This window comes from Cheilinus undulatus, linkage group 2, assembly GCF_018320785.1.
Source record: "Cheilinus undulatus linkage group 2, ASM1832078v1, whole genome shotgun sequence".
In the NCBI taxonomy this organism is placed as follows: domain Eukaryota; kingdom Metazoa; phylum Chordata; class Actinopteri; order Labriformes; family Labridae; genus Cheilinus; species Cheilinus undulatus.
The window spans coordinates 53,206,564-53,233,547 of record NC_054866.1 but is presented as its reverse complement, the minus strand read 5'-3'; the positions used below and the strand labels follow the sequence as shown (position 1 = coordinate 53,233,547).

At 40.9% G+C, this 26,984-nt stretch overlaps 1 protein-coding gene across 4 annotated transcripts in view; it reads right to left on the bottom strand.

Moving 5' to 3' along the window:
* Positions 1 to 26,984, bottom strand: part of plekhg2 (pleckstrin homology domain containing, family G (with RhoGef domain) member 2) — a 152,654-nt gene that overhangs the window by 51,739 nt on the left and 73,931 nt on the right. For all 4 annotated transcript variants that reach the window (XM_041801527.1, XM_041801536.1, XM_041801545.1 and 1 more), the window contains one exon: positions 3,545 to 3,611. In XM_041801527.1, coding sequence (XP_041657461.1) covers positions 3,545 to 3,611 — 67 coding nt within the window. The remainder of the gene's footprint in view (positions 1 to 3,544; positions 3,612 to 26,984) is intronic.

Genomic DNA, 26,984 nt, shown 5'->3' with positions numbered 1-26,984 from the left:
CTCTTGGTAATGACTGAAATTAGAGATTGCAGGTTGAAGCAGCTGAAATGAGATTCCACAGGAGGTTGGCTGGCCTTAGGGTTAAGCTGAGGAGTTCAGACATTCAGAGGGAGCCAGGTGAGGTGGCTTGGGCTTCTGATCAGAGTGCACCCTGGGCACGTATAGCTGAGAGGAGGCCTCTGGCAACACCTTGGGATCCTCCAGAATACCCAAAGATGCTCCGAAGAGAAGCTGTTACAAAGGAGTCTAGTAGGCGCCTTTAAGTCAACATCCAGGCTTCACATTTGTACAGAGCTTAAAGCAAATCATGTTTGAAGCATTCTTGAGTTAGTGACCCAGACATCTGAACAGACATCTGTGCATACAGAAAACCCTCAAACATGTTGGCCTCTGGCCTTGGCTGTTTCCAGCGCAGGGACATTAAAACCAACCTTAGCTAACAGTTGCTCTGCAATATTTAGGCTTTAGGATTTTTTTAAAACTTTCCTCTCATTTTTCCCATATCTGAATCTTCTGTTCTCATAGATCCATCTACAGAAGACAAAAAAGTCCAGTGTGACTCACAGTTACTCTCTATAATCTCCCACTGGATCGTCCTTTAATATATCAGGGATTTATTTGTATGAATGGGTCTTTTGTCTGGTGGTCCAGCTAGATGAGAACTTATGATTCCAACTAGCTTTCTTTAATAATTTCACATGATTCTGATTAATGCTTCATCTACTATTAGCCATATATCTAAAGATAAGATGCTCTAATCTAATTTAACCTCACTTCATGGCTTCTTAAAGCAGTCAGGAGGTCAAAGAGAAAGACAGCAAACCCCCACACACGTGTCTTAAAATAGCCCTGGTCATCTCTAACAGTTTAATCTAATGTCCACGGCTATGAAACAGTCAGGGTGCTTCAGTCTGAGAACCAAACAGCCCCATTATAAACTTTAAATGAAGCAATCAGTAATTCTGCTTGGACTCAGATGTTCCTTATCATTTAAAGCCCACACAGTATCAGCGTTAAGAGTTAAAAAATAACAGGATGAGGCAATCATGGACTTTAAGTCTACCAATGCACTTTTAGTCTGACATCTTTGAGGATGCAACAGGTTCATCTCTGCAGGCATGCAGCTGTGCAGGCATGCCTTTGACTCTCTAAGTATCTACACTACATATGACAGAAGTTGCATTAGATAATTTCAGTATTTTATGGGTTGTCCAGATTCTGTCACCAGGTAGATGCATCCTGCAAGGCTTTAGTCTAATACCCTTGTTCCCAGTCAGAAAATGACTGGACCAATCAGCATCATTTGAGGAGAAAGAGGCGATAGTAAAGGGCGTAGTTTAGGCGTTTTCTGTGCAAAGCTCTCTTCAGGTCATTACACAGATTGTCAGCAGGTTTCAGCTCTGGACTCCAGATGAGGCATCCCAAAACTTTCATCTTCTTCTGATGAAACCGTTTGTTGTGAATTTGGTAGTCATCGTGCTGAAAAGTGATGTACCTCTTTATCATCAGCTTTCTTGCAGACATCTGAAGGTTTTGTGCCAAATTGAAATGCATCAGATTCCTGCTTAAAATGCAGGTATCGATATCGGCGAGTACAAGAGTTCATGCACCGATCTGATATTGTTTGGTTTAACTTTACACTTTGCTTCAGTTAGCCATGCTACCTGTTAGCATTATAAACCAGAAATCAATTCTTCTTTGGTCCCAGAGAACACTGCACGCACAATCTACTGTTTTTAGACCAGAGAAGAAGAACCAAAGGAGCCACTGCAGCAGCAAAGAATGGAGGCTGTGTGACAGTTTTTCTCTGAATGTGATCATTAAAATGCCTTCGACAGGGGTGCTGTCGTACACGACAAGAAGTGACACAGTTGATCAAAAGTTAAATCACTTTTGAACCATGAATCGTTGCCTTTTGTTTTTTTTTTTCTCTTGAAGCTAGCTGTTGTGTTGTCCCACTGATGCTATTGATACCTTTGAATCCCTTGCAGCAGCATTTTCAGTGAGCCTGGAACTTGTGTGACTTTTGGGGACTTAAATGTTTAAATCCACACCAGTAAACCCGATATTGAACGTCTTCTTATCCATTTTAATCCAATTACAATAATTTATTACTGCTAGCTTGAATGCTAACCGTCATATTGTTTACCCTTTGTGAGGGCCTGTCAGCCAATGGCAGGCTGTTCTATAATCACATGATGCTGCCTGAATAGAGCATAATGGAGAGAGACAGAGAGAGAGAAATAGAAGTCTTAAATAATTTGCTAGTCTGCAGTCAGTCCAGAAAGTTTACACCTGTATCTGATCAGTACTCGGTATAGGTAGATACCCAACACCTTGGTATCGGAAAGGAAAAAATGGTATTGCAACATCTCTATTTGGAGCTATTCATAAATCTGTCTACCTTCACAAGAACCCCAGATCCAGCTGAACAAAAACAGCCCTAAAGTGTGATGCTTGGCAGTGGTGTTTCTCCATTTCATACTTTCCATGTCTAACTATAGGGGAGAAACCTTTTCTGATGAAGAAATGCATCTATGCGTGGCTAAATTGTGCAAAGCACACTTTCAGAGGCAGCTCCACTAAAGAATAGTGCAGCTTTTTGTGTGTTTTTGGCAGAGGAAATGACAGAAAAGACGGCATCTGATCCACAGTATGTGCTCCCGGCGCTCCCCATGTACGCGGGTGGCCCGGGTTCGAATCCAGCCTGAGGCCCTCTACCGCATGTCTCTCCTCCACTCTTGACCCTGTTTCTGACTCTATACACTGTCCTCCTCTATCTAATAAAGGCACAAAAAAAATGCCCAAAAATAAATGTAAAAAAAAAAAAAAAAAAATGAAATCCATGCTAACTGCACAAAAATGCATGCAAAGTGCTTAGCTGAGCAAACTGCACCCTGGCCCATATGTATGTAAATGAGTTCAAGGATTAATATTCAAAATTTAACACAACATTGCTCCCCTCTTATATAAAATCAACCGTAATTACAAACAGCAACTGATTTTAAAAAATGGCTGCAATGATTGATATAGTTATTAAAAGTGGGGCAGTTTAACAGCAAATGAAACCAGGTATTAAACTGGCGCAATGAGCCTCTCTCTCTTGCTTCTCTCCTCTCCACTTAAGTCAGTTGTTCCTGTGTATCCTAAGATTTATTTCCTATTTTTCATTACTTCCTTCCTGCTATCCAGCTTAATTGTTTAGATAAAGGTATAAAAAAGTTCTGAATTTTAAAAATACCAGAATTCCCCATTAAACACTGATATAGGAATAGAGTATTTAGAGATTTTGGCCAATCAGACGTCACAATGCTGCAGTCAGCTGTCTCTACAGCGTACCACATGACAGCATCACTACTTTACACTCAAACACAGAGTGCTACTGAGTTCACTGGGTGTTGGCGTGATCGGCAGCAGTAGCTGCTCAGATGAATGACGTGCGGGCAGTGAATAAAGGTCCAGTCCTGCTGCTGGTTTACTGGCTGTTGGGGTTTCACCATGTCATGTTTCCTGTCCGCTAACAGCCTCACACAGAGCTACTCACCCGTTCCACGAAGCACTCAGCGATGGCTGCAGCGTGAGGACTGCGCTCCAGATCCTCCAGGAGATCGCTGAGGAGATACAAACATGGGCGTTAATTTGGTTTATGACTAAAATGTTTGCACCGTGGCTCTGTGGACATGAAAAACAGAACACTACAGGCACATGGGAGGCTGAATATGAGTCCAAAACCATGTCATGAATGCAACAGCCTCCAGTTTCCCTGTTTAAGTCTCTACAGCAGAGACTCAGACCTGCAGCAGAGAAAGGAAGGAAAGCATCCTTGTACATGATCGCTAACATTTTGTTTGCTTGGACAAAAATAATCTAACGTAGTTTGATCCTTCTCCTCCGTTGTCCTTATTTGATATCCATCTGTCACTACAGTTCATTCACCCTTTGCCCCCACCTTGTCATGTTGGGTCTTTTAGGACCTGCGGGATCATGTTCAGGCCTCCAGCTTGTAAAATAATGCTTAAACAGGCCACGTCCCTCCCGTAGAGGTTTAGTATGGCTCTGGTTCACGGCCAGTTTGTTTTGCTGGGAGTCATGGAAAACATTCAGCATCATAATGAGAAAATCCTGCTGCAGTATCTACTCAAAGAGGGAAAAGAAGGTTAGTGTGACACTGATCTGAGTCCTGGACCTGCAGACTGTTACAGCTGGCAGACGTTCATCTTAAAAACTCTCCCACCGTTCACACAATCCATCCTCATCATAATCTCCAAGCCTGCCAAGTCTCAAATACTGCTACAAGAGTCCTTCTCTATCTCTCCATCTTAATTCTCTCATTTCCATCCATCTCTCAGTTTCAGCCAAGTCTAGACACAAACCTGATAATGCACATTCAAACACCATCGACATGCAAGTCTTTAGGTAAGACAGAGTTATTTCTGAAGCACATTACAACAAAAAGGCAACAGAATGTCAGATTAGAACAACAAAAGGAGCTAGTAGCAACTGTGCCTATAAAAAGAGTTCACCCTTTAATTGATTATATAAATCAATCATGATCAACATAATTTGGCTTCTTTGAAAAAAGACTTTAATGACAAAGTGAAAACAGATTTCTAAAAAGTAATGTCAATTAAAAAATACAAAATGTAAAATAAGTGACTGCATAAATAGTTTCCTGTGTCTGGAAGGTCCAGTCACTGGTTTCATCAGTATTCCTGGCTACCATTACACCATGATGATAAAAGAACACTCCAAGAAACTAAGAGAAAATGCCATTGAAAAGTTGAAGTCAGGGGATGGATGCAAAAATATTTCCAAGTCTCTGAACATCCCCCAGAGTTCAGTTATGCCACATGTGTAAATCTGCCTAGATCAGACCATCCTCACAAACTGAGTGAGTGTGCAAGAAGGAGACTAGTGAGAGAGGACATCAAGACACCTATGATTACTCTGAAGGAGTTCCAAGCTTCAGCAGCCGAGATGAGAGAGACTCTGCAGACAACAACTGTTAGCGGGGTTCTTCACCAGTCAGAGCTTTATGGGAGAGTGGCACAGAGAAAGACACTGTTGAAGAAAACTCAGGTTCAATCTTGACTAGAGTTCACCAAAGGGCATGTGGGAGACTTCATGATCAAGAGGAAGAAAGTTCAGACAAGACGCCAAACACTGACATTACCACAGCACCCCCACTGTGGCGCATGGTGGTGGCAGCATCATGCTGTGGGGATGCTTCTCAGCAGACGACCCTGGAAGGCTTGTAAAGGTAGAGGGTAAAATGAAGAAAAATCCTGGAGGAAAATCTTATTCAGCCTGACAGAGCTTGAGCAGTTAACAGAGAAGAATGGAGAAAAATTTCAGAGTGCAGATGTTTTAGCCTGACTGAGACCTATCCACACAGACTCAGAGCTGTGACTGCAGACAAAGTTGACTCTACTAAATACTGACTAGAAGGGGATGAGTATTTATGCAGTCACTTATTTTACATTACAGATTTTTATTGAATTGACATTACTTTGTAGAAATCTGTTTTCACTTTGACGTCAAAGAGGTCTATTTGGATTTCTACCCCTCCACAATAATAATCATCTGATCCCACATTTTTAATGAGAATGGACTAATATTGGTGCCTGAACAATCAGAGCATCCCTTACCACACTACATAATAAAATATAAGAACAAAGACAGATCACTTTGAAATACAGACATGAAAACTGTCAGTGTCTATCCTGAAGCAGAAACAGACCGGTCTTCCTCTGACCTTTTGGATGTTTCTGTCTGAACTCTGACCAGGATTGGGTTCAGACCTCCGAGCCTCCAGCAGCGAGGGTTACACACGCTTAGGATGTTCTGCCCTTTAAAGTATTACGGTGAAATCTCTGACATGTGCTCCATGAGTTCTTCAAACACAGATCAGACTGTTCTGACGGCCTGTGTGGTCTCTTTTAGATCAGGAAGAAAATAAAAACCTTAGACACCACAGGAAGTCTAAAGATCTCAACTGGTCAGGCACCAGGACCCACCACCTCCTCCTTTAGAGAAATCAAGACCTAAATTAAAAATATTCTTTGTTTATTTTATGAATGTTGGTGAATAAGTTCTCACTGGTTAATCGGTATTCTTGTCTACCATTACATCATGAAGACAAAAGAACACTCAAAAAAATGTTGGTGTTTGAACCCTTAATATAAAAACTTAGCATACAAAGAGATGGGACAAAGCAAACACGTTAAAAAAAAAGCACATTTTTACAGAAGTATTATTACAGGCATCTTATTTTACTCCATTTTCTCAAGGTAGAATGGAAGTTTCATGTTCCAACAAATGGGAGATAAATAGATAGAAATCTTGAGAAAAATACAGAATTTTACTCGTAATCATAGGAAAACCTAAAAAAAAAACAAAAAAAAAAAAACATGTATTTTTACTGTATGTCTGCTAAGGGCCTGTGTAGATGAGTGTTTGTCACATTTTTTTCCCTGGCACACATTCATGACCCACTAGAAAGTGCTTTGCAACCCACTTTTGGGTCCCAACTCACCAGTTGAGAACCGCTGGTCTAAAGCAGGGGTTCCTAAACTTTTCAGCCTGCGACCCCAGAAATAATGGTAATGAAGAACGGGAACCCCCACTGTCCCAAAGATTTGCTGTGGCATAGATGAAGACAGCCATGCACATTCAAGAATTGTCATGTGCAGGGCTTTTTAAACACAGCGTTAATTTCAGCATAAATCTCAACAAAAGATCATGTTTTCATTTTTAATTGAACTAATTTTATACAAATATTTCTGCAGAAACGTGCAAAATATACAATTTAAACCCATTTAAAAATTCTCTCTGTTTCTTGGAAGGCATCTCGCGACCCCCACTTTGGGAACCACTGGTCTAAAGCAGTGGTTCTCAAACTTTTCAGCCCATGATCCTCAAAATAAAAGTGCAAGAGACCGTGGACCCCCACTGAACACAGCCATGAACATTCAAGAATAGTCATGTGCAGACAAGGCTGTCCATAAAGGAGGATAAATGGGAGAGCTTTCTGGCCAAACTGGGAGCCCACAGAAGTCAGCAAAACCACGGTCCATTGTAAAGTTAAGCTGTGATATCCATATTTAACCTGAAAAAAATACACACTCTCATCAAAGAAACAAGTATCTTTTTTTTACTCATTTGTGTAGTACATAGCCTCCTTAAAAATGTAAACCCCCTTTGTTAAAAAAAGAAATAAACTGGTTTAAAAATTGCTACAATAGGTTAAAAATGGCAAAAATGGTGGGAAAGGTTGTGAAATTGGATTTTAAAAGTTGCAGAAAAGGATTACAAGTGGCAAAAAGTAGATAAAAATGGCTAAAAGGGCAAAAAATTGGGTTAAAGTGGCAAAAATGGGCATAAATAGGAGTAAAAGGAGTTAAAAAGTGGCTGAAATTGCTTTAAATTGGCAAAAATTTGTGGAAGTTTGGTGAAATGGGAAGAAAAATTGGTATAAACTGGCAAAAAAGGATTAACTGAGAAAGAAAAAATAAGCAGATATTGTCAGAAATTGGTTAAACATGCAAAATGGTGAAATGGGGGTAAAAAGGGCAAAAAAATTGGTGTAACAAGTGGTTAAAATGGTTTGATAGTACTAAGTGTGTAGTCAACAGAGGCAACATTAAGCTGAAGTGGTGAAAATTGATTTAGAAGTGGAAAAAACAGGCAAAAAAGTGGTGGAAAGAGTTTAAAACTGACAAAAACAGATGTTAAATTGTAAAAATGTGTTCAAATTGGTGGGAAAAAACGATGAAAAGGGGTTCAAAATTTGACAAAATTGGTGTAAAGTGGCAACAGTGTAATTTAAAAAATATTCCTAGTTTTTTAAGGCATCCAGAGACCCCCTCTCAGTGTTTCATGACCCCCAATGGGGTCCCGACCCCAAAGTTGGGAAGCACTGGTCCAAAGAACCCCGACCTGGTCTGTAGAGGAGATGAAGGACTTCTGATGAATGAAGCCTGGTCCACAGCTGTAAGTCTCAACACATCACATCAAATAATTAAGATTAAACAGATTTGTTCTGACAGTGGAGAGCAACAATACCACTAAAGGATTGGAGTTGAGAGGATGACTGAGTTAATTGGTGTTCTATTGAAGTAAGACAGCACAGGAGTGGCTGAGGGACAACTCTGAATGTCCTAGAGTGGAAGAGTCCTGACCTAAACCCTGTCCAACATCTCTGGAGAGACCCAAAAATGTCTGCAGTAGTTGTTTTTTAGATACTTCAGTCATTTTAGTACCACATATTCTACATATTTTACCTTTAAAGTAGGTAGATTCTGAGTTCCAGTGCGTCCGAACAGCAAGTGAGCGTCAGCTATCGCCTCACATTTAGCATCAGTGGACGCTTCACTGTCGTGTCTGTTTAACTATTGAACAGCCGGAGATGTAGCTGAGATGTAGCTGAGATGTAGCAGCGCTAACGTTACAGCTCTCCTCTGCTGACCTCATTACAGAGTCCGCTCTGTGTACATGTTTTAGAGAGAGTGACTCAGCACATGAATGAGACTGAAAATGGATCAAAGCGGGAACAGGATCAAACTTTGCTCAAGCATTAAAGTGAATGCGGTGCTAAGACTGAAGCCAAGCAGTTTTATAAATATTTATTGGCGTTAAAGTCGCCCTGACGATGAGCAGAGCCGACTGCTGCAGCTGCTTTCTGTCTGCTTCATTACTCACTTTGGTTTCACTTTTAATCGGCGCTCATTGAAGACTTCTTCACAGATGAGAATCCAGGAAACCACAAAGAAAACTTTAGAACAGGCCCTCAGGATGACAAACACCACGGTTATATTCATCTGCAGCACTATTATTTTAGCCTGGCTGTTTTTATGTTAAAACTTCCAGCTGTTGGCTTGCAGCCTGCTTTCTTCTCCTGAGACACTCGTGTTCCTAAAGCTTGCTTTAGATCATAAAAGTTTTCATTTTGATGCCTCCCTGTTGGTGACAGTCAAGGCTGGAGGCCTCATGTTTCAGGTTGTCTTCCTGTCTGTAGTGGCCTTTCTTGTAAACGCGATATCTAATGAACACTTTAAGAAATAGTCATTGAACTTTCCCCAAATGTCCTCTGAGACTCAAGGATTAACTGATTTTATTTTGGACAAAGGTCAAAGGTCATGGGGTTTATACTCATCCCTTGATTGTGAATGTAATATGTTGAGATCACTTTAAGGGATTTTCTTCAAACTTTGCACAAATGTTTACTCTGACCCAAGAATGAGTTTAAAAGAAAAATAAGTCCACATCCACTATGTATGCAGCAGAAGCTGCTCTGCTGGGTAGGCATGAGCAACCGGCTTACTCAGACCGGAAGTCTTGCGTGATCTCGTTGTCTACAAAGAGGAGAAGAGGGAGGAGTCAACTGCTTGCTGCAAGCTGGCGGTGCCTGCCGCCAATTAGCGGTCAGGGATGAAATTACATCACAAACTATCACATCAACAAAGTGAATTATTAATTTAAAAAATATCGATACTACCTTTAAAAATATCAATACAGTATTGCGCCTTGAAATATGGCGATGTATCAGCGTATCAATATTTTCTAACACCCCTAGTAGCATGAATACAAATATGAGGGTGCAACAGCTTTGGGCTATAAAGGAGGAGGCTTGGGTGGAGGAGGTGAAGCTTTGCCAGCAGCAGCAGAGTGGTGCATCAGCTTTAATGTGAGCAAGGATAATTGAGAAGTACGTCATCTTTAAATACACCACTGTGTTGAGAGAAAGTTGTGATTAAGACAGTTAAAAAAAATATAATAGACTAATTATGGACCTTAACTAATCACGATTAAAGCATTACAGCTGATAGCCCTTCTTCAACAGGGCTAACAGTGTGAAGCCAGAAGGTGTCGCCACTTTTAACAGTTTTTCTCCCTCATTGTGGGAAATTCCTCCATGTAATGACGACAGTGGTTCCTGTTGAGTAAATACACAGTGTGGGGTGCAGCTTTAATTCAACTAAGTGCTCAATTCATAACATTTAAGATGCCAAAATGTGCAGAACTACTGGTGAGCTTTTGTTTGATTAGAAGTTATTTACATACCCTGTGTTTAAAGTAAACACTTTTTACTTTTTAAACCTTGTGTCTGTGAGATTATTGGTTTGGCCTGGATGCTATTCAACATTTTCTCTTAAGTGAAATATTTCCAGGCTAACGTGAGCGTAGAGGATGCTGAAATGGGTTCTTTCCCCACCGTACCATTCAAAGATAACACCCAGACTTCTGTGAGAACTCAGGCTGTAAAACCAAGTGTCACAGGGAAACTTCTGGAACAATCTCTGAGAAATCACTTTGTGTTAGTACATCCTGGAACTCGTTTTTGTGTTGCTAGGCAGAAAAAGGAGCCAAAATGTGTGATAAGTATCTGCAAAGTGGAGCTCAGTGAACAATGCATGAGGAAACTGCTGAGAGGCTGTGATTTCAACCATCTAAATATATTTAACATGACATCAGAGGAGTGTAAAAGCGATCGGAGGGGGAGTTTGAAATAAACCCAGAGATCTGTGAGGAGGAGGAAATCCAAACATCTGACCGAGTTTACAGACAGGCATAAATCTGAATAAGAAAGAGAGGAGACCAGGAGAGGAAAAGGAAACAAGGGGAGGAAAGGAGAAGAAAGCAGACAAGGAGAGGAAACAAAGGGGGGGAGGGAGGTCACATGGTTCAAATATTTCAAAGGGTATCAGAAGAGTTGGGTGCAGCAGTACCAACCAGTGCCTCCTCATCCTCCTGCGCTGGTCATCCATGTGAGATCAACAGCAGAATAACCAGACAAAAATCCAAACAAGAAGGGTGTAAGGGCATAAAACTACAAATCAAACTGTAATGAAAGATTGAGAAGGAAGTAGGTAGAGTTAAATGTAAAAAGTATCCTGAATGTGATGCTGAGATTGTTTTGATTCAGGGCGAACATTTTTGCCTGGCTGAGTCTGAAAGACATTTGGATTGTGCAAGCGTAAAAACAGCATACTATTTATCGTAAAAGACACACTTTTCAGTTGTTTTCTGCAGTGTTTTAAAGTTAAGGCGCCTGCCTTGACATCACATGCCCTCCACCTTAAAAATCCTCCTGTGTCTCTTAGTGAGGTGTAACTGGAGTCCTGTACAGTAACGTTTTCTTGCGTGTCATCCACTTCTGCCTGTAACTCCGACCACTCACATAAAACTGTCAGAAAACACGGTATTCTGTTATAGAAGCGTCTCCACACAGGTGGATGAAGTGTGGAGCTGCTGACAGCCCTGGACTGCTTTAACCCTGGGTTATATTAATAATAATAATGCCCAAAGCCCTGTTTATACAGAACAAGTATTACCAATTAACCTCCAATAGTTTGTCAGAACCTTGGAGGAAGTCTGTGCTTTAAATCTTGTGTGCTGCAGCTTTATATGGTCAAAAAAATGAAACAGAGGATGCACAGGACATTGTAAACCAAGTTTTGGCACTCACAGGCTATTGATGTTTCTTTTTTTTCAGTTTTAGTTTTATTTACTTCCTTTAAAATTGTCCCTCACATGCTCACACCGCTGCTCTCTGATCATGCACAGTGCTTCTACCATCTCTGATGGTATGGGGTCACATTAGTGCCTATGGCGTGGGCAGCTCTAACATCTGGAAAGGAACTATCAATGCTGAAAAGTAGAGAGAGGTTTTAGAGCAACAACAGAGATGTCAGAGACAACGTCTCTGCCAGGGAAGGCCGTGACTATTTCAGCAAGAGGATGCTAAACCACATACCACATCTATCACAACAGCATGGCTTCAGAAAAGCATCAGAGCATCAGAAAAGAAAAAACCCAGCAATGAAGTCCAAGGACTGATGAGCCGCTACACCATGGGACAACATTCCTCTCCCAAAACTACAGTAACTGCTCTCCTCACTTCCCAGATGTTTTGGAGACTAACATGGCTAACATGGCCCCCGTCCCTACTTTTTTGAGATGTACTGCTGCCATATAATCAAATGAGCAAATATTTTTCATGTTTCAGTTCAACATCAGAAATGTTGTTTATGTTCTATTGTGAAAAAAATTTGGGTTCAGGAGAGTTAAAAATGATTGACTCCTGTTTTTATTTACATTTTACGCAGCGCCCCAACTTTTCTGTAATTGGGGTTGTATAAGCTGTGACTGATTTTAGGGGCTGCTCCAGAACCTTCCACACCCCCTATAGCTCCTACTTAATCACACAAACCATCACCCATGAGGCTAAACCACGTCTGTCATTATCATAAACACACACATCTATACACACTGTAACTCGCCCCAAACTCTCTCTCTCTCTCCTCTGGCGTCAGGCCTCATTTTGTGGCCGGTGGACATCATTAGTGGGGGATTGTGGGAGAGAGAGGAGGAGGGGGAAAAGAGAAGTCAGGGTGTTTTTTTTTATAATTTTTGTTTTTCACTGAGTGACCACAGAGGAGAGGGGGATGTTTCGAGGGAGTGGAGGGGCTAAGAGATGTAAACCCAGCCACAATAAGAGCGGCTGAATGTGAAGACACAGACAGAGGACAGACTGTCAGAGAGGAGCTATCAGATAATCAGAAACAGAAAGAAACATCTTTACCATAGAAATAAAGACACACTGAAAGAGAACTCAGTAATAACGCTTAAAGATGAACCAGGACGAGGCTTTATGAGACCATCAGCTCTAACATCTCTCTATATCAGTGAAACTCAACGTGTGGCTCTGGAGCCACATGTGGCTCTTTTGTGAGGGTTTGTGGCTTTTTAATGTCTTTATTTTAAATATTATTCCCCCAGAAGACCTTAAAAAAGGAAACTCTTATTCCATTTTCACTTTTGACCCATTTAAGCTACTGTTTGCCATTAAATACCCCTTTTTACCCTTTTTTTGCAGCTTCTTTTTCCCCATTTTTGCCACTTTTATCCCACTTTTACCCTTTTTCACCATTTTTTTGCCATTAAATACCCCTTCAAGCAACCTTTTGCCATTAAATACCCATTTTTTCCTATTTTTGCCCATTTTTGCAACTTCTTTTTGCATCTTTTATCCAATTTTTTCCCTTTCTTTAACCATTTTTTGCCACTTTTTGTCTAAATAAGCTACCTTTTGCCATACATACCACTTGTTTCTAATTTTTTTTGCCCATTACTGCCACTCTTGACTGCTTTTTACCCTTTATAGTAACTTTTCACTCATTTTTTGCCACTTTTTGTCACCTGTAACTAATTTTTTGTCACTTCTCACCCATTTTTTTGCTACTTTCTGACCATTTTCCCACTTTTTCTCCCCATTTTTACCCTTTTTCAAGCATTTTTGCTTTTTGACCATTTTTGCCACCTCTAACTTATTTTTATTGCTACTTCAAGCTGTTTTTGCCACTTTTCACCACTTAGATTGTGGCTCTTGCAAAGTTTTTTTTTTTTTTCCAACAATTTGGCTCTTTTGTTGAGCAGGGTTGAGTAACACTGCTCTATATGAAGCTCCTAAAAGTGATTTTACTTCCCTACGTAGAGGAACTGCAGGTTAACAGCTGCCTTTATAGTGTAACGTCATGGTACGCTGCCTGTTCCTTGTTTGATCACAGGACGTCCTATGATATTTCCTTTCAAAATAAAACCTCTATACTAAACTAAAAATTTTGTTCTTGAAGATTTTAAATTATTTAATTTCAAGAATGAATATATTTGAATATTTTTGTATTCAATATTAGATTTATCTATAAAGTGTGGTGATGAAAAATACTCGTCCTTCAGATGAACACCACATTCCATCCTTTTCTCTCTGAGGCTAAAACTGCAAAATAAACAAACCTGACCCTAACCCCACACACACCCCTTCAACCCTGATCCCCCGGACCCTAAACCCTTCAGCCGGACCCTCCGCTGCAGAAGGGGGCCAAACCAAACAGAAGAAAAAAGGGGTGATGTCTGTTTTTTATCGTCACAGACTCTTTAACAGAGTGATACACGGCAGCTGACTGAGAGGCATCTCAGATATGCTGCTTCACTGAGACGATGATAGACGAGGATGAGGAGGAGAGAGTTATATAAGAGAGGCAGAGAGGGAAGAAATCATAAAAATAATATTTAAAAAGCTGCTCTCACAGATCAAAAGTTAGAGTATCAAATGGTCATGAAGAGACAGCAAAGAGAAGTTAAATCATCTTTCAGGCACATTATTGATTGATAGATTGTCTAATTTACTGAGTTTACCTGAACGCCTCATATACAGCTATCCTTCAGCTCGTTAATCCCACTAATTAACTTTTTCCTCGCCATTCGAGGACTCAGCACTGGATTAACATTTTTAACTAAAGGGACTTAAATCAAAGTTTGGGAGCACTCCTCAGCTCTGACCTGAGCAGATGAAGAAGAAATCGCCCTGCAGCAGCTGAAACCTTGTGGTTTAATTTGGTGCACCATGCTGATGTGCTATTAGCTTTTGCTCCCTTACAGAAACTCATTAAGCTTCATTTTTACACCACAAGGCCATGTCACAAAGCCTGTGAGACTCGGCAGCAGCATCGATAAACTAAAACAGAACCAGGTCTTTACAGACTCGTGTTTCAGTCTCCATCCCTTCATTTAGTTAATCCGCATCAGCATCTCTGCAGCCACAGTAATGTCAAATAAGTCCACCACTGCTCCTGAATGTCTCATTTACCTTTAAAAGCTCAGAGACAGCTCAGAGGACGAGTCAGGAGTCATCTGAACCTCCTATTATCAACCATTTACCTTTTCACTGTTCACTTATTTCCTTTTCAATCGATAACAGGTTCCTTTTTCTGTGAAAAATCTTCCATCTACCTATAAAAGCAGGTCTGGATCCAAACAGGAAGTTAATGAAGTTTAAGGCAGCCTTACACCTCATGAATTTTACTCTGATTTCTAAGTCGCAGACAAAATGCCAAAGACAGGGTAGAATCACAGAAGTCTTGCTAAAGTTGCAGCTTGCTCCCGTTGCCTCAGTCTTCAGGTGTAAGGTGGTCATAAGACTCGATTTTAGCTATTTTAAGGCGGTCTTTCTTCAGCCTTGGCATTCAGACATTATCAAATTGTGTTTTTCAATGATGTGACCGTCATCCACATCCAATGGGAGTCGTTGTGCGTGAGCGCATTAAATCCCTTCATTTTTCAAAACATCACCATGAGCGTAGATCATTCTAGAGCCGCTGAATGTCCACTCATTACATACCACTTGTTTCCTATTTCTTTGCCTATTTCTGCCACTCTTGATTGTTTTTTGCCTATTTCAGTAACTTTTGACTCATTTTTTGCCACGATTTTGTCACTTCTCACCCATTTTTGCTACTTTCTGACCATTTTTCCACCTTTTCTCTTCACTTTCGTTCCTTTTCATGCATTTTTGCGGCCTTTTGACCATTTTTGCCACCTTTGTGCCAGTCCTCTGGCACAAACCAGTTTTGAATGCATTTAAAATGAGTTTAAAAAAATGTGATTACTCATGAGTAAAATTTTGAATAATTTGATAGTCCTAGTTTTGTATCGTTTTCCCTTCACCATAGTAGTAGTTGTAACAATGCTCGTTAGTTATAAATCTCATACCGTTAGAAAGTCTGTTTATTTCTCTTTTAAATGTTGACACATTTGTAAGGAGCATGCATTTGTGGGATGAGCAGCAGAGCTGAGTATGTCAGGCAGTCAAACACAGCCTGAACTATCTGGAGTCCTTAAGAGGTTTCTACGTGTAAACCGGGTCATACATGCTCGTTTATTTACAGTTACACTCATAATGTAGTTGATTCTGTATGCAAACACCAGATTTAATCACTACTATATCTCTGACAGTAAACTGTGATAAATGTCCAGCCAGAATGATCATCCCTGAAGTTCCCGTACTTTTAAAAGTACTCCACCACCAGGAGACTTTAGAAGACTAAAATAAATTCCTCTAGACGAGAGATTTAATCTCAGAGATGAAACCAGAGGCAGCCAGACGGCGATGATGCTCCCTGAGACAGAGATGTCTATAAATTGAGCTCTAGCTCTAAATCACAGAGTTCAGATACTTCCAATTAAAACGTGCTCTAGTGTGATCTTTTCAGCAGACCACCCTGCAGACCCAACTCTCTAAATCACTGAGTATTTACCGTTGGCTGTCGTGTTTCTGCTCTCGCTGTAATTCATGGAGCATATTAAGCTATAAAAACATACCTGAGAGCAGGAGTTTAACAAGGTCTTCAGATGAGGCTGATTTATGTCCCTGAGGCGCTGAGAGAGCTGTGATCATGGAACTATCAGTGGGTTTTATCTGAAGGAGCTGCAGTCGAGGCTGGAGATACAACTCTGACACTTCTTCAAGAAATGAGGATTTTACTGATAGAGAGAACCACTTCATTAAATCCAACAGGAGATGTTTGCTGATGAATCTTTGATTTTTCTCTCTCAGTAAAAATGTGTCTTTGCACTGCTGTAAATATGAATACCTTTAAAGCTACTCAAGATGCAATGTGTTAAGATGAATCAGGATAGTTGTGAGCCTTTCTGATGGACCATTTTGGTTAGAATATCATCAGGAAAGAACAGAAGTATATAATCAGAAGTTCAATCTAGTGCTGCACAGTTAATCTAGCGGTGGATAGTAACTGGTATTAATACTGTCACCAGTAAAATTTCTGCTACAGAATGCATATCCACTCCCACAGCTGGCAGAGCCAGTGATTTGTGAAGGACAGCTCAGTTTGAGGCCAGTCATTAGCATGTTTAGCTCTAGTATTACCTGTAGCCAGGTAACTAACCGAACGCCAAGCACTCTTGCTGTTGTAACAACCACAGTTAACGGGTAAAATGTGCGTTCTTTACTCTCCAAGTTTGATGTCTGTAAATAAGCGCAACAAAGTCAGTGTGCCGTCTCTGTCAGCCTGCCTGGGGCTTTAACACAAGTTGTGTGCTGCTTTGGTTGGTCTCAGTTTGTCGAGAGCACAGCGCTCATCTTCATCTTACAACAGCTTAAACAACTGATTAAAGGTGTATTTTAACTTATGACTTTACTTTTGTGGTCCACAGTGAGTCAAAGATCCAGGCTGCAAGAGAAGCAGCTGTAAACTAGCTGCATAAACTCACTGTTATGCAGCCAAAGCTGAGCTAAATCAATGAGAAACACGCTACTTCCATCAAGTTCTTCACAATAAAGTCAGCGGTTGTTATTTTTTTGGAATGCTTTCATTGTGAACGGCCTCATCAGGAAACGTACTCGAGTCATGAGCAGCTTAACACACCTCAGCAGGATAGGGATGAAACATAAAACTTGGTGTGCAGTTAGAAAGAAGTGAACAATGAGAGACTAAAAAAAAAGTCTGTGCTTCTGTGTTTAGAGGTAAATTGAGTATGCCATCAAAGTTCAATTTAAAAAGGAGAAGAGAGTTTATAACACCTGAATTTTGATTTAAAAGTATTATCTCTTTTATTTTGTAATACCGGGATATAATACCATTATCATCAAGGGCAAGAAAAATACTGTGATATGATATTGAGGCCATATCGCCCAGGCCTAGTGGAGCGTCAAACGAGAAGTTTAATCTGCTGCACAATTAGTCTTATTCTAAGTGCAATGTCAAGGTATGCAATTACAAAATCACATAAGATTGTTGCACTTTATAGAAGTTTCTTCGTTTTTCTTTAAAAGGGAAAAATGTTATTTTTCAGGGAAAATATGGAGTTATTTTAAAAGCACTACTGTGAAAAGGTCAGTTTCTCATGCTGCCTTATATTTGCATGTTTTGAGCTGAGAAAGACAAACTTTAAAACTATCATTGTTCAAGTATTTTTAACTGATAACTGAGCAGGTAGACTTGTGATACCCTTGATGTATCACAGTCATCTGCTAAATTCAGCACTGTCCAGCATAAACACACATTATTATCAAATCCTGCAGCACTTGATTGTAGCAAATCTGTTACTGGATATGATCATCACAAGGGTTCAAACTTCACAAGGAAAAAAACTCTAACCCAGCATTACTCAACCCTGCTCCACCAAAGAGCCAAAGTGTTGAAAGATGCCTTTGCAACAGCCACAATCCAAGTGGTGAAAAGTGGCAAAAACTGATTAAAGTGGCAGTTAAAACAAGTTAAATGTGGCAAATAATGGTCAAACAGTGGCAAAAAAAGGTGACAAAAAGGGGTGAAATGGGGCAAGGTAGGCACAAAATGCCAAAAGGTGGGTGAAAAGTGGAAAAACAGGGAGAAAAAGTGGCAAAATATGGCAGAAAGGGGCAAAAATGGGCAAGAAGTACCAAAAATGAGTTAGGTGGCAAAAAATTGCCAAAGAACAGCAAAAACACGGCAAAAAATAAGTGTACAAGTGACTAAAATGGGCAAAATAGTGTGAAAAATGGTCAAAAAGTAACAAAGAGTGGCAAGACTGCTGAAAACAGTGGCATTTAATGGCAAAACATGGCTTAAATGGGCGAAAAATGGCAAAAAAAGGGGAAAAATTGCAAAAAGCAGGATAAAAGAAGCAAGAAGCTGGAGGCAAACATTGGATAAAAGTAGTAAAAATGGGCAAAAAGTGGCAAAAGTGGACTTGAAACAGTGAAAATGGGTTAAAAGTGGCAAAAATTGGAGAAAAGTGGTAAAAATAAAAATTGCAAATAAGGGCAATTGAAATCTACATACAAAAAATTATGCTGAAAATTAAAGCCCTCTGTATTAATGTGGGGATTCAAACTGATTATTGTGACTCGTAATGGATCATTTCTGAGGTCATAGTTTCCCTTTATAAAGGTTTTCTGGGGGAATAATATTTCAAATTACGACATAAAAGAGCCACAAATCATCATGAAAGAGCCACATGTGGCTCCAGAGCCACACGTTGAGTGTCTCTGCTCTCACCTTAAATCAGTCTGTGCAGTGAAATAAAGAGCAGAGTAAACATCCAATCATCTGTCAGAGATCACACTCCGGGTTTCTGTGTGAGGTCTGGAGAGAAACGTAGACGCTGAGATTATCCACCGCCGTCATGTCTTCAAAGCATCCTGTGAGGATCCGTGTGAAGGTTAGACTCTGTTTTAAGTGAAGGTTAAAACAACAGCTAGAGGAATGCTCCATGTCACTAAAGGTCGTCTCAAGGATAGAGGCAGCGGCGTGTTTACGTGACATCATGTGGTGTGCGACCTCTGACTAAAGGTGAATCTTAAATCAGAGCGAGGGAGAAATGTGAGAACACACACGCAGAGAGCAGAGAAGAAGAAAGACAACGCAGATACAAATCACAGAGATAAGAAGAAGACAGAAAACAGAAATATGCAGGAGTCACACCTCATCAATACATCAGCGGTGACATCACCAATCACATCCATCAGCTTTCTGACTCAGCGGCTGTGTTGGCCCAGTGCACCATGGGAAAACAGCCGTTGATGATGTGGTGTAATCCCCAGTAGAGCAGCCGTCTGTCGATCTGTCTCCACATGTGCGAGTGTTTCTAATTTATCCATGTCTTAATGGCACAGACTGAAGGAGCAAAGGAGCCTTCAAACCAGTGAAATCAGCGACAATGACCCTGAAATAAGAACTTCAGACCGGGACAGAAAGCTTTAGAGCTGCTCGATTCAGCTGACACCTGCTAAAATATGAGTTTTTCTATCTTTGCTGAATGTAAAATTTGGTTTAAAGTATTGATGCACAACCAGTATTGTACCACTAATCCATCATTTCCTGCTCTGAAGGCTGACAACTAGAAAAGAGACAATAAATGTACAGTCATACAGTATTTGATTTTACATCTCTCATGTTTACATCAGCAAACACAGACCAGGTCTGACACTACACCTGTTATATATTCTTTATCACTTTAACCAACACACTTCTGATCCAAAGAAATTACAAAATTAAACACCAACCAACTAACTTTGGGTTAAGAGTTTTCCCTTTTCACATGAATTAAAACAAAATATCTAGACCAGTGTTTGCCAACCATTTCCCTCTGAGCCCCCCTATATATACCTAACAAAAGTGGAGCCCCCCCAGGACCCAAAGACAGAAGAAAAGGTGACACATTGCTGCCAAAAATCAACACAAATTTTAATTGTTCCACTGATAAAACCCTTAAAAAAGGCCCATAAACTGTTTAATAACTGCTTTATTATGGTTTTAGTCAATGTTTGCAAATCTAATTTGGCAGCCTTGGAGCAGACAAAGCCTTGCGCCCCACCTAAGATCTTCAGCGGCCTCCCTGGGAGGTCCCTGACCCCAGGTTGTGAACCAATGATCTACACCAATGTTACTCAAGCCTGCTCCGTCAAAAAGCCAAATTTTTGAAAAATATATTTGCAAGAGCTGCAATCTAAGTGGTGAAAAGTGGCAAAACTGATTAAAGTGGCAGTAAAAACAAGTTAAATGTGGCAAATAATGGTCAAACAGTGGCAAAAAAAAGTGACAAAAGGGGCAAAGTAGGCACAAAATCGTAAAAAGTGGGTGAAAAGTGGAAAAACAGGGAGAAAAAGTGCCAGAATATGGCAGAAAGGGGCAAAAATGTGCACGAAGTTAGCAAAAAATTAGTTACAGGTGGCAAAAAAATGGCCAAAAACAGCAAAAACATGGCAAAAAAATGAGTGTAAAAGTGACTAAAAATGGCAAAAATGTGGGTAAAATCATGAAAAAAAACAGCAAAGAGTGGCAAGAATGCTGTAAACAGTGGCATGTAATGGCAAAAATGTGGCTTAAATGGGTGAAAAGTGGCAAGAAGGGTAAAAGTAAAAAAAAAAAAAAAAAATTTAAAGTGGTAAAAATGGTCCAAAAGTGGCAAAAACATGGCAAAAATGAGTGGAACGTGACTGAAATGGGCAAAACGCAGCAAAGTGTGGCAAAAATGGGGGGAAAGTGGCATTTAAAGGGGAAAAAAATGCAAACAGCAAAAACAGGATAAAAGTGGCAAGATTGGAAAAAAGGGCAAAAATGGGATTAAAGTGTCAAAAATGGGTGAAAAGTTACATAAAAAAGGCAAAAATTGGCTAAAGCAGTAAGAATGGCCATTAACCCTATCTCTCAATAGCACAGAATCCTTTAAAAAATTTCCGGACCAAGACGGTGATCCGGATCACTCCCAAAATCTAATCAGTTCTTCCTTATGCCATTTCTGATATTTCCTGAAAATTTCATGAAAATCCGTCCATGACTTTTTGAGTTATGTTGATAACAAAATAACAAACAAACTAACAAACCCACCTGATTACATAACCTCCTTGGCTGAGGAAACAAAGGTCAGAGTAAAAGTAGGTCTGAAATGGACAACATTGGGTGAAAAGTGGTATAATAGTTTAGAAGTGACCAAAAAATAGTTACAAGTGGCAAAAAGGTCTAAAAGGGGCAAAAATATGGCTAAAAATGATTGGAAAGTGACTAAACAGGGCAAAAAGCAGCAAATAGTGGCAAAATTTGGGGAAAAGTGGCATTTAATGGCAAAAAGGGGAAAATACAAATTGCAAAAAGCAGGCTTAAAGTGGTAAAAACTGGTGTGAAAGGGGAAAATGGGATAAAAGTGTCAAAATTGTCTAGATCAGTAATACTCAGCCACGAAGCAGAAGACCATATAAAATCACAGAGCAGGTCAACAAGGCACATTCTGAACTTCCGCTGGCATTAATGCAATCACTAAAACTGCAGCAGGAGCTTCATGAATGGGTTTCCATGGTAACAGCTGCATGCAAGCTTGAGTTTGGAGGATGCTGGGAGAATATTACCTGCCAACTGTGATGTCTGGTGGAGGAGGGATAATGGTTTGTAGGCCCCTTATCTCCAGTGAAGGTCAATCTTAATGCTTCAGTAGACCAAGGCATTCTGGACAATGCTACGCTTCCAACTGTGTGGCAACAGTTTGGTGAAGGCCCTTTTCTATTCCAGCATGACTGTGCTCCAGAGCACAAAGATGGACTATAAAGACACGCACAGAACCCTGACCTTGACCCCATCTGGCACCTTTGGGATGGACCCGAACAGAGATTACAAACCAGGGCTTCTGGTCCAACATCAGCGCCTGACCTCATAAATGCTCTACAGAATGATTTCGCTCAAATCTCCACAGAAACACTCCAAAATGTTGGGTAAAGCCTTCCAAGAAGAGAGGAGGCTGTTAGAGCTGCAAAAGCAGACCAACTCCATATTAAAGTACAAGCATCCCTGTTGGTGCAGCGGTCAGCAATTCAACAATAATTGTGGCTGGTGAAAATGCTAGTAACTTTGCAAAACCACTAGTCACAGTGGTTGGAGAGCCCAAAGGTATTTTGATTTGTATTTAAAAGTCCAGTTTTAGTCAGACTAATCCACCCGTTCTCTATCAGCGTACTTATCAGTGTTGACACTGTTGGTCCTGGATCACTGTCTGAGTGTTTCTCTGTGTGCCAGCTCTGCAAATACTAACTTTATGATGATTAAACTTCATCAAAACTATTTAATCCAGTGATTACTGAGCGCGCTCTGCTTTAATAAACTCCCTTAACCACACGCAGCTTTATTCCCTACTGTAACTCAGACTCAGCTGGATTGTGTCATGTTGGAGCTATGCTGGATGACGAAGCCGCTCCGCGTTTGTTATGTCTGCCCATCTGGGACTGTGTGAGTGTGAGTGTTTGAGAGCTAACGTGTGACCCAGAACAAGCCAGAGGGGGCTCTCTTAGTTTCTCTCAGTCCTGAGACAAAGAGAGAGAAACCAGGTCAAACACTTTGGTCAGACCCTGCAGGACCTGAAGAAGGAGGGAGGAGAGAGGGAGGGAGGGAGGAGAGAGAGAGAGGGAGGCTGAGGGGATTTCTGAGCTCTAATTGTCTTATTTAAGACTCATTAACTTCATTAACTCATGAACTAAAACTTTATTATCTGTCCACAAAGACACAGAGACAGAGTGAGGAGCTCTCTCTCCATGTCTCTCCTTCACTCTCATACAGTATTTCCCATGAGAACCGGGGGCAGGAAGCCTGGATGGAATGAAAACTGACTGTTCGTGCTTGAGTGTGTGACATTGTTCAGCTGTGTGTGTGTGTGTGTGTGTGTATTTAAGTGTGTGTGTATGTTGGAGTGAACACAAAGAAAGTGAAGTGTGAAAACAGGACTCTCAGCAGGGTGGAGAGTAATATGTGTGTGAGTGTGTGTGACATATTTCAACAGCTTCCTTCCCAGGCTCGCAAACTTAACCCCACCCCCCAACCCCCCCTCTCTCATTAGTCCTCATTTCCAACCATTATTAAAAGGTTTTTCCTAAAACCCTCTGATGTGTTCTCAGCTAAGAACAAAACCTAAGAGAAGATTTTATAACTCTATTTTACTGCATTTTTTATCACTTTAAAGGTCACATATTATGCAAAAAACTTTTTCAGGCTTTTCTAACAATAATATGTGCCCCTGGTCTGTCCACAGTCCTCCCAAGAATCAGAAACCACCCTACCCCCTTCTCCATCTTTCAGAAAATGTGTGCTGAAACAAGCCATTCTTAGATTTTCCCCTCATGATGTCATGTGGGGAGTTAGGTGGCTTTCACACTAGGGGCCCGGTCCCGGATCCAAGTGCACTTGAGCCCGAAGTCCTGGTTGTTTTGGTAGTGTGAATGCAAACGAACCGCGCCCGGGCACCGGGCCTGGGCCCACTTGGGGAGGTGCCCTCGGGCGCAATTCAAGTAGACTCTTGCAAGGTTCGGATGAGATGTGAATGCAACCGTGCTCAGATACAGGACAGAGCATCGAATCAGCTTTATGACATCATCCTAAAAGCTAAACTTCTTTCAACAGCGCGGCAGTTTGTTCACATTTTTCCTCAATAAAGGGCGAAAATCATCAGAATCCAGTCAATAGATGGTCTGCTATGACTCAAATTACGGATGAACACAAGTTGAGTCAGTGAGAGGAGATGCGAAGGCAGTAAAAAGTCTCCTGTCACCTCAAAACTACTGTATCTTTACAGCGGGAGCCACATTAATCCTCTGAGCTGCACGTAGATGTGCAGATATAAAGAGCGAAGTTGCTGGCATCTTAAAAGTGATTTTAATCATCCATGGATGCAGGATGGACTTTTTGCCGGGTCAAAACAGAAACAATTTTCCTCTTCTTTCTCCTCCTTTGCGGGGTTGTAAACCAGCTATGTGCATACCGCCACTTACTGTTTCAGACTGAGTAAATACGCAAGTGCGCCTGGGCACGGTTAGATATTGCTAGTGTGAAAGCAAGCCTGCAGGGGAAGGGGGAGGGGGAGGAATCGTGCCGCAGCACGGTTCGAATCATCTGGGCCTAGAGTAAAAGCACCCAAGGAGCCCCTCACAAACACATATTTCCAGGCAGTTTAGACTAACACCGCCCACCTAAGTCCTACTTCTTGATTTCAGTTGAGGACTCTGTCTCTAAAAGCATCTTCTCATGTAGTGAAGTTAATCAACAGTAACCCAATGTTTTGTTTTCATTCATAAATTTCTCACAATGAGGCTAAAAATGCATTTTTACCGGAATTGCTCTAGTGTTGCACACTTCAAAGTGATGGAGGTGTGTTAGTGCCTGTGGTGTGGGCAGCTCACACATCTGGAAAAGAACTAGAGCAGTGTTACTCAACCCTGCTCAACCAAAGAGGCAAATTGTTGAAAAATTCCTTTGCAAGAGCCACAATCTAAGTGGTGAAAAGTGGCAAAACAGCTTGAAGTCGCAATAAAAATAAGTTAAAGGTGGCAAAAATGGTCAAAAACCAGCAGAAATGGGTGGAAAGGGGCAAAATTGGGGAGCAAAAGTGGAAAAAAGGTCAGAAAGTAGCAAAAATGGTTGAGAATTTATTAAAATAATGAGTTACAGGTGGCAAAAAATGGTCCAAAAGGGGCAAAAATGTGGCAAAAAATGATTGAAGAGTGACTAAAATGGGCAAAAAGCAGTCAAGAGTGGCAAATATAGGCAAAAAAATAGGAAAAAAGGGGCATTTAATGGCAAAACATAGCTTAAATCGCAAAAAGTGGCAAAAATAGGGAAAAGTGGCAAAAAGAAGTGGCAAAAATGTCCCAAAAAAGTAGAAATAAGTGGCATTCAATGGCAAAAGGTAGCTTTAATGAGTAAAAAGTGGCAAAACAGGGTGAAAAGGGGCAAAAGATCTTCCTATTTTTAGGTTTTCTGGGGGAATAATATTTCAACTTCAGATATAAAAGAGCCACAAATCATCACAAAAGAGCCACATGTGGCTCCAGAGCCACACGTTGAGTATCACTGCACCAGAGGTTTTAGAACATATGCTTCCATCCAGACAACGTCTCTGCCAGGGAAGGCCTTGAGTGTTTCAGCAAGACAATGCTAAATCACATACTGAATCCATCACAATACCATGGCTTCACGGGAGAAGAGTCTGGGCAGTTCCTGACATTTCACCAATAGAAAACATTTGGAGCATCAGAAAAGGAGAAGAAGACTCAGGACTGCAGCTAGAATCAGACAAGAATGGGACAACATTCCTCTCCCAAAACATCATCAGCTGCTCTCCTCACTTCCCAGATGTTTACAGACTGTCGTTAGAAGGAGAGAGGATGCTACACAATGGTGAATATGGAACTGTCCCTACTTTTCTGAGATGTGTTGCTGCCATCAAATCCAAAATGAGGTAATATTTTTATGAGATGTTAAAATGTCTTAGTTTAACATCTGATGTGTTGGTTCTGTTCTAAATGCGATTAAATTTGAGATTTGACAATATTTGACTTCTGTTTTTACTTACATTTTACACAGCATCCCAACTTTTTTGGAAATGGCATTGCCTTTAAGGGATATAAAAAAGATACAGATTGAATCATACTTTGCTAATACCACCTCTGTTGAAAACGTATTGTCGTCATTTTGTCTTTCCATCGAACATCAGAGAAGTCTCTGTTAGGAGGACTGATCAACTAAACATGCATGATATAATCGACATAACAGAATTAGCAGACAGGAACATTTCTGCAGGTATACTGGCTGTACAGAACTGCTGTGTGAAAATGTTCTACAGCGTTCCATGTTAATACGACCGATTTTCCACCATGACAGCAACCCAAGTTTTCGGAATGAGAAAAACACAAATTTAAGCAATGCAGAATTTTTCAAACTCAGACGCCTCATCTCTTCCTCATGACTGACTGGTACGTTTGGATTTCATTTTCATTAACATCTGGAGGCTGCAGACACCCATGATGCACTGCAGCAGGGGCACAGAAACCCTCTCTCTGTAAACCTGAGGAATCCGGTTTCTTCATATGAGCTCCACAGCTGCTGCACGCTTTCATCCCCCCCACAGAAAAACCTCCAGACGAGCACTATTTCAGCGTGGAACCGTCCCAGTGGGAATCAAACCCGCGGCTCTGGCAGCCTCTGTGCCTTGCTCAGTTCATTTCTGAATGTTTCCAGCAGCAGCTTATCTCCGTCTGTGTCAGCCACAAGACACTTTCCACAGAAAGCCTCTCTGTGGCTGAACATTTCTCTATCATAGAATATGAACTGAGCTGGTAAACAGGGTTGAATGTGGATGTAATGTTCACACAGAGCAGCCGCCACAACAACCAAACACTGAAGACGACAAGCAGACGCTCAGACGAGCATCAAACATCAGGAGTACAAACTTCTCCCATGGTTCTGTCACTAAGAGTTTGTTTTGATTTTCACTTTGGAGACCTTTCTGGAAAATTCTTGTTCACTGAATTACATACTAAAAAACCCACGTTATGCTTTCCATGTGACCTACATTTAGGGGTAAAGCTAAGCTGTAAGTGATTTCACTTCATTCAGATTTGGCAAAGTTTTAAATCAGCAAAACAAACCTCATGCTGACCCCTAAAACTACACTGATAAGACTTTCAACTGTCCTAACTTGGCTCATTCACACTACAATTAAAGGTGTGATATTTGCGCCCCTGGGACGTTTCACTCTCACTATGACTGTCACAGAGGCGTAAACACATAAACCTTCATCCACATAAGCTGGACGACACTGACGCTGCAGGAGAGGCAGCAGGGGGTCCAAGGGCCCTAATGCTCCCATTCTCAACAGCGGAGCTTCAGCAC